The sequence below is a fragment of the Kryptolebias marmoratus genome, linkage group LG1, assembly GCF_001649575.2.
Source record: "Kryptolebias marmoratus isolate JLee-2015 linkage group LG1, ASM164957v2, whole genome shotgun sequence".
Classification (NCBI taxonomy): Eukaryota; Metazoa; Chordata; class Actinopteri; order Cyprinodontiformes; family Rivulidae; genus Kryptolebias; species Kryptolebias marmoratus.
In genome coordinates, this window is record NC_051430.1 from 338,960 (window position 1) to 347,745 (window position 8,786).

The following is an 8,786-nucleotide window of genomic DNA, read 5'->3' on the forward strand; positions in this document are numbered from 1 at the left end:
CCAGCTCAGGCTCCTTCCCCACCAGAGAGGTGACATTCCACGTCCCTAGAGCCAGCTTCTGTAGCCGAGGATCAGACCCTTGATGATAGATGATCAAATACTTATTTCACACAATAAAATGGAAATTAATTATTTAAAAATCATACATTGTATTTTTCTGGATTTTTGTTTTAGATTCCATCACTCACAGTTGAAGAGTACCTATGATAAAAATTACAGTCTTCTACATGCTTTGCAAGTGGGAAAACCTGAAAAATCAACAGTGTATCAAATACTTGTTCTCCCCACTGTATGTAGGGGCTCTGTCTTACAGGTCATCTATCCTCTTTCTGAGTGACTGAGAAACACTCTGACAGGATCACACTGGCTATAGAGCACAGCATTCCCCGGCTGACAGAACAAATAGATGCTATATCTATGTTTGTTTATTGTTGTTAATTATTTATTAAGTGTCTCACAACATGAATCACTACAGCAAATTTAATGGAGCTTCACTGTTTCCTCAAAGTTTTACAGCTTCAGGTAAACTAGACCCTCTGAGGTCCATGGTGAAATTGGATGTTTTTGGGCAATTTTTGATTTCACCCTAAAAATGGTTTAATCTGCCATGTTTGGAGTCATTTTTTTTCAGTACAACTTCTGAAGTGTGAATTTCAAGTTATTTTTTTACTTTTGACCTACTGAATTAACACAATAGACCTAAATCATAAAAAACACAACATTCAAGTGATTTTTAGTTTGTTTTTGTTTTTTACTATAAAAACCACAAACATACTTAATATAATGTTTTTGCAACTTAGAATGGAAATATAAACAGTAATATTCATAAACACATGAACAAATTTAGCAAACAACAGTTACACTGCCTGGCCAAAAAAATTTGCCTCCTGGATTCAACAAAGCAAATAGGTACGAGCCTCCCATTGGATAATTACTGTATGGGCGATTAGGTTTCAGCTGGCAACAAGTTATTTAACCCCAACTGCTGCAATGAGTTGCTTCTCATTTCTTAAACAACCATGTCGAAAGGCACATCCCATGGTCGTGGAAAAGATGCCATTCTGTTTAAAAAGGGTCCAGTCATTGGCATGCATCAAGCAGATAAAACATCTAAGGAGATTGTAGAAACTACTAAAATTGGGTTAAGAACTGTCCATCGCATTATTTAAAACTGGAAAGATAGTGGGGACCCATTTGCTTCGAGGAAGAAATGTGGCCGGAAAAAAAGTCCTGAATGATGGTGATTGGCGATCACTTAAAGGTTTGGTGAAATCAAATCGAAGAAAAACTGGTGTAGAGTAGAACTCCGGGCTACGTTTAATAGTGAAAGTAAGAGCATTTCCACATGCACAATGTGAAAGGAAATTAAATGATTGGGACTGAACAGCTGTGTAGCCTTAAGAAAACCACTAAGCAGTGAGGCTAACGGGAAGAAAAAGGCTTCAGTTTGCTCGGGAGCATAAAGATTGGACTCTGGAGCAATGGAAGAAGGTCATGTGGTCTGATGAGTCCAGATTTACCCTGTTACAGAGTGATGGTTCAGCAACAGTATGTGTTCAAAGAATGAGGTCAGCTGACTCCCTGAATATACTGAATGACCAGGTTATTCCATCAATGGATTTTTCTTTCCTGATTGAACAGGCAAATTCCAAGATGACAATTCCGGGATCATCGGGCTCGAATTGTGAAAGAGTGGTTCAGAGAGCAGGAGAGATCATTTTCATACATGGATTGGCCACCACAGAGTCCAGACCTTAACCCCATTGAGAATCTTTGGGATGTGCTGGAGAAGGCTTTGCGCAGCAGTCACGCTCTACCATGATCAGTGCAAGATCTTGGTGAAAAATTAGTCAACACTGGATGAAAATAAATTTTGTGACATTGAAGAAGCTTATCAAAACAATGCCACAGCGAATGTGTGCTGTAATCAAAGCTAAAGGCGGTTCAACGAAATATTAGAGTGTGTAACCTTTTTTTTTTGGTGGCAACTTTTTTTTGGCCAGGCAGTGTATATTACATATGCATTTGTGTCTGTGGGCTCATTTGTATACTAAACGGTGATTGTCCGTTTATTGGAGACCATACTGAACGCTGATTGGCTCTTTACCAAGACCATACTGAATGTGGATTGGCTGTTTACTAGTGAGCATACTGAAAAGTAATTGGCAGTTTATTGGGGGGAGGGTTCTCTGCTAACTGCAGACAGCAAGGAGCTGACGGCAAAAAGAGGAGAAAACTTGTGCCTTTTTCAACAAATTTAATTTGAGGGGGCAAGAAATTTGTTAGAGGGGGCAATGCCCTATGTATAGCCGGCCTTGCTTCTGATGCTGTAAACAAACACATTTTGGCTCCATGGATACAAAGTGATTAGCATACTGTTACCTTCTTCACAGGATTTCCCAAATCAGTTCTACAGGCAGCCCAGAAGCCTGCATGATATGCTGAGGTAAGTATCACAAAAATAAACAAATGATGAACATAAACAATGATATTATTGGAAGTTAGGCTAGCTTAGATGTTAACCTCAGCTCAGTTTATGGCTGTCACTCTTAGGGTTCTGGAGCTTGTTGAGAACCTTTATTTCACATGAAAGAAAGTTAAGGACAATGTTCTTTAGGTTTAAGGGATTTATTTATATATTTAGAATACAAACAAATGAGTTTTGGTTTATTAATTTTATTAACTTTATGGCAAAAGCATGATTAACTGATGGGTCATTGAAATGATATTCAGATACTAAAATATGAAGTAATTACTCTGTTTAAACCATGAAAAGGAATTGATCTGTCTGTATGAAGTGAAGTGAAGTGAAGTGAAATTTATTTATATAGCAGTTTTCAGCAAGGCGATCCAAAGTGCTTTACAACACAGAAACAACAACAGAATCAAATACAGAATAATCAGGTACAGAATCAAATACAGATAAAAACATCAAAATCAAATATATAAATACAGAAATAAAAAACATCAATCATGTATACTCTAAATGAAATATAAGATAATCTAAATAAAATCATGAAACTAAACATATCTAAACATGAGCTAAGATAGTCAAAATAGTAGCTAAGATAATCTAAATGAAATCATGATAAAGTTAAAACTGAACTAAACAACAATCAGGAATCTAACAATCTAACAATATCTAAAATATGAGCTAAGATAAACTAAACTAAATATACTGGAAGGCTAAATAAGCTAATATAAATTGAAAGATGATAATGCTAAACTAAAGGTACAAGAGACTAACTAATCGTACCAAAAAGGACCGCTAAACAGCCAACATAAAAAAAGAAGAAAATTTTCCACCGTTTAATGCAGTTCGTGTAAGATCTGTTAGTAAAGGTTGTACTTGGCACGTCCTCCCAAGGATAAGTGAGGATTCTTGACAATAGCTTGATGTAAACCACCTGGCTCTGATCCTTGAATGAAGTACTCAGCTATGGTCCTCAATGCTTGAAGTTCACCAAACATGATCTGACTGCTTGATGGTTTGTTGTAACTCTAACTTTAGAAGGTTGATAATTGTTGTCATTGCACTTGAAGGAGAAAAGAAGTGAACTCAGTTCAGTTACAGCCAAGGTTAGTCAGTGAACTTCCGCTGACTTTTAGGCTGTGAGAAGGTTGATTGTCCCAACAATCTTCTTCATTGAAATCCAGCATGATCCTCTCTTATACAGTTATTTATCCAAACATTGTCTCAGGTGATAGAGAAATCTAATAAAAAGTAAAACTTAAATTGTAAATGGCTTGCACTTGAATAACACTTTATCTAGTCCAAGGACCCCAAAGTGCTTCACACTACAATCATTCACCCATTCATCCTCGCATTCACACTGATGGCAGTAAGCTACAATTGTAGCCACAGCTGCCCTGGTGCAGACTGACTGAGGTGAGGCTGCCATCACACCGGCGCCACCGAGCCCTCTGACCACCACCAGTAGGCAAGGCAGGTGACTGCTGAGACTGACGGAGCGGGGGCTCGAACCGGTTACAGGACCTCTTAACTTACTAACTTAAAGCTAATCTAATATTATATGTCAAACCATTCTTCTCAGCTACTGTTATCAGAGAACAAACAAATCAATCAAAAGTGGTGAAGGATAATCATTGTCATTAAAACGTTCATGTGAAAGCATTTATGTAATATAAGGGGGATTAGAAGATTAACATTTCTTTCATCACATCAAAAAGTATAAGTCTTATTATTTTAAAAAGTTCCAATAGTTAAAAACACAGTATAAAGAAGCAGTTTGCCTTTTTTCCCTGATCTCTGCCTATGAGTGGAATAATGTTCTGCTAGACTTGTCACAATAACAAATTTTGCTTGGCAATTAATTGTCTCATAAATTATTGCGATAAACAATAATATCGTTTGGAGACCGTTTTAAACTACTGTAATGATAATAACATAATAGTGCAAGTACATCCTGTCAAAGATTAATAAATTTTAATTTCAAAAGAACACTTAACACTGGAACTGGAACATAAAATAAACAAAACAACCAAAAACAAAAATAAAATGGATTCTCAGTCATTGTTAACAAAAAATGCACTTGAATAAAAACTAAATACAAAAAATAAATAAATGGAAATAAAAACTACATTCAACAAAAACAGTACGAATTATGAAGTCTGTAAACTAAATTGCCCTTCAAAAATAATAATCATTAGTTTTATAAAGAGAAGACAGACAAAACTGCCAGTTTTAGAAACAAAAAGTGTAAACAAACAAAAGCACAAACGCGACATACCGGCTTGCAAAGGTTCAGCGGTTTGCCTCGGTCATTTGGTTTGCACCTGAGGTGCTCCCACACCGTTGCTGTTATGTTCAACCTTGAAACCCATTCCATTTCGTGTTTTTCCCCAATATCAAATAGCGTTTCTTTAGCTTGCTAACTCCTCACGGGGGCTAATGCTGCAGAGGTACAAGATGATGCGCCTTGGCTGGCTACCTGATGCGATACTTCCCGCCCCCCTTACACAAAGGAATTGAGAAAGGGAGGGGTCAGTGAAGAGCACCGGAGCTGAGCCTTTTGTCATCCAGTGTCTTTAGTAGAAAGAGAGAGAGACACGAAGAAAGAATATTGCCAATAAATGCTGCCTTTTCTAGACTTTTTTAACTTTGAGGAATGGCAAGATTAAGTATGCTACGATTACACTCTTTTCTAAATAATTACTCTTTTTTTGCAACAGTACTGTTAGTGACTACTGCTGCTTAGCAAACTTCATAGTTCATTGAATGCAATCCAAAACATTCAAAACATAGCTAGTCATCAGTGAATTGGTAAGTTAAAAAACTGTAATGCTGATATGGGTTATTCAGTTATATTGACCTACAATGGCTGCTTTTTACTATGGGGACAAATAGCAGATAAGATTTCAATCCATCTTTTCAGAAGCCTTGACCAAATTTGAAAACCTAGTATGCAGGTAAGATAAAGTGACTGCCCTAGTACTCAATGGCAAAAGATGCACATGTCCACCTCTAGGAGGTGCTGTTTTCCAGGTTAATGCATTTTAGTCCTTATCTTCAAAAATACAAGCTGCATCATCAAGTACTTTACATTAATGTAGTTGTTGAATTGAAATTAATATTTTTGTCACTAAAAATGTGTGCAATTTTTACTCAAAATTCGAAAATGTGTTTTCCAGCCTGTTTTGGTCAAAACTTTTATTTTTTGTTGAAATGGGTTCAATCATTAGCAATATTTACTTACTTTTTATTAAATGCAATACAAGCAATATTATTATTTTATTTATTTATTTATTTATTTGAAAAATTGTAATCTGAATTTAAAAATTGTGCATGTACACATTGCATAACTGGTCATCTGTGAATATTTTCTGAATTTTCTGACAAACTGGCAATTTTTGGTGAATTTTTAAACTTTAAGGCTCATACAGGAAATTCAGTTACATTGACCTACAATGTCTTCTCCTTTCAATGGTGACGAATGGCAGCAAGGATTTTGATCCAACTGAATGAAAACCAAATCAAAGAAACATGTTGAGGAGGACACAGACTTATTTCCCCCCATATGGCAATGAATGGACAAAGCGGGTGTGGCCTATGAGCAAAGAACCAATATGAATTTAGTTAAAACAAAAAAATCAGATGTTTTTCCTACTGAACTTCAATTTTCAGGATACATTCCTTGAATGACTCCAAACATTCTGTTTAGACAAAACTATATTCTATTTTGAAGTATGTAACTATTTTTTCAGAGAATTGGAAAATGGCTAAATATGTTTCTCTACAACTGTTAGGTTAATCACCACACAAATTAGCTTGCCTTTTCTACAGACCATTCCTGTAAAGGATTGAAACATTCTTTTGGATGAGTGAAATGATTTACAAATTTTAGATTTTTGAATGTTTGTGCTACACAAGCATAATGTTTATCATTTCTTAATTCAAAGAACTAACTACTTAGGAGAATGAGAAAATTTAGGCTCACACCAGACCAAGAGTCATTTTTTCAGAATTTTTTTTTTTTTTTGACAAACCTTCCATTTTTTGAATGAAGTTTTAAATGCTACTGCCAGTACTGGCAATTGTTTTAAACAGTAGTTTTTGGCCTTCACCCTGCCATGAAGTTTCTGTTTGCTAAGAACCTTTACACTTCAATAATGCATAAGTTAAAAGGCCTGTTTTAATTTTGTTAAAATTAATGTTGTTGATACAAATTAGCAAATGTGCAAAACCGTTAAACATAATCTCCTCCAAGGGCTCAAACTTTATCAGTGTAAAATGTTTTATATCACATCTAAAGTAGTAGCTTAAAAAAAGGTATTCAGGAAAAGTTGCTTTGTTTTTAAATGACTGGGTTATGTTTACTTAAGTTTTGACTAGCTAGCAGGAATTGGCAAGAATGTTTTGTAGGCTGTCTGGATCATAACTTTTGATTTTTGTTTGAAAAGCTTCAATTATTGGCTTTCTTTATTTAGTTTTATATTTCGTGCTGTACACCCAACATGAATAAACTTTTTTTTTTTTTTTTTTTAAATTGTGCATGTACACAGTCCATAGCCAGTCATCAGTGAGAATTTTCAGAATTTTTTTTGACAAACTGACAATGAATTAAACTATGTCTTCAGTTTGAAGGCATAGTTTAATTCTGACTGAATTTAAGATTACTTCTCATTATGGTACAAGTCTGTGGTTCACTCCTGTGAGATTTGTGAAGTGAGATTTATTTATATAGCACTTTTCAGCAACAAGGCGAGCCAAAGAGCTTTACAACAGAAACAAAAACAGAATCAGTACATAATGAAACACAAAAAAGAAAAACACATCAATCATGTCTAATCTAAATGAATCATGTAAAATCTAAATGGAATATAGGATAATCTAAATAAAATCATGTAACCAGACATATCTAAGCTCCTGTCAATCTCTCAGTTCTCTGTTGAATTTAGTAGTAAAAAACATCATCATCCTTCATTCTTTTGTTTTTGTTTGTTTTTCAGGTGTTTTGTGAGAAGGCCTCAGTATCCCCTGGTGTTTGTTGTGTCAGATTGTCCAAGTGGAGATGGCAGGTTACAGTCTCTGTTTCCTAGAGAGATCCAGAAGGAGCTTGCTATCAGCTGCATCAGGTTTGAAATAGTTCTGTTTGGGCCTAAGATATCTGTATCATGTTTTACAGCTCAGTCCCAGCTGAGTTCTGTCAGATGAAAGATCCATACAGAACATGGGCACACGTGTAGTGCAGTTTGATTTATTTTTTAGTTTCAGCTCCACATAATTTGATTGTCTCCGAGAGCAGCTAAACACACCATCTGCTCCTGGACTGATTCTTGTTTTGACCAACATCTACATATACTTCACATATACTCCAATATTCTCCACATACACTACACATAGAGTGGGTTGCAAAAGTATTCATTCCTCTAGTATTCTTTCTGTTTTGTTGCCTTACAACTTGGAATTTAGTTGTTGTTGTTTTTTTATTGGTCTCTAAGTAATTATATAAGAAATACTACAAATTATTTAAGTTAAATGGGGATAAAAAAAAAATTGTATTCAATAATTCTAAGAAATATACAACTGAAAACAGTGTGTGTGTATGTATTCAGCCCCAAGACTTACTACTGTGTAGAAATACCTTCTGCAGCAGTTCCAAGGTTTGTCCTCATGATCTAGTTCCATCTAACCACAGAAATTTTTGTCCATTTTTCATGACTAAACGGCTGCAACTCCTTCAGGTTGGATGGGTGCTGCTTGTGTCCAATAATCTTTAAATCAAACCAGTGATTCTCAGTTAGACTTAACTGGGTTATTCCAGGACATTTAACTGGTTTGTTGATAGCAGCAGAAGGACCTTGGTCTGCCTGGCTGTGTTTTTGTTGTTGTTGTTTGTTTGTTTTCTTTTTTTTTCTTTTTTTGTGTTCTTCTTTGTGATTCCCTCTCTTTTTGTTTCATTGCTAATTTGTTAACCTAAGTTTAAAATGTACATTATGTCTAGCTTTGTTCTTGTAAAGTCCATCAGTGCAGTACAGTAAAAAAGAGAAAAAAATATAACAAAAGTTTAAAAATAACTTTTTGTAATTTTTAAGAGACAAGTCTGTGGTTGATATGAGTCTTTATACTCCCATCCTGTAGGTGGCAGTGTCAGCACCTTTATTTATTTCTACCTACAGGTGCTGGTCATAAAATTAGAATATCATGAAAAAGTAGATTGATTTCAGTAATTCCATTTAAAAAGTGAAACTTGTATATTATATTCATACATTACATACAAACTCATATATTTCAAATGTTTATTTCGTTTAATTTTGATGATTAC

At 35.1% G+C, this 8,786-nt stretch overlaps 1 protein-coding gene across 5 annotated transcripts in view; it reads left to right on the forward strand.

Annotated features, from left to right (window-relative positions):
• rad17 (RAD17 checkpoint clamp loader component) overlaps positions 1 to 8,786 on the forward strand; it is a 40,609-nt gene that overhangs the window by 10,723 nt on the left and 21,100 nt on the right. For all 5 annotated transcript variants that reach the window (XR_005233806.1, XM_037978480.1, XM_037978485.1 and 2 more), the window contains 2 exons: positions 2,394 to 2,446; positions 7,471 to 7,596. Coding sequence is in view for 4 of the 5 variants with exons in the window: in XM_037978480.1 (XP_037834408.1) it covers positions 2,394 to 2,446; positions 7,471 to 7,596 (179 nt within the window). In the remaining variant the exon portion in view is untranslated. The remainder of the gene's footprint in view (positions 1 to 2,393; positions 2,447 to 7,470; positions 7,597 to 8,786) is intronic.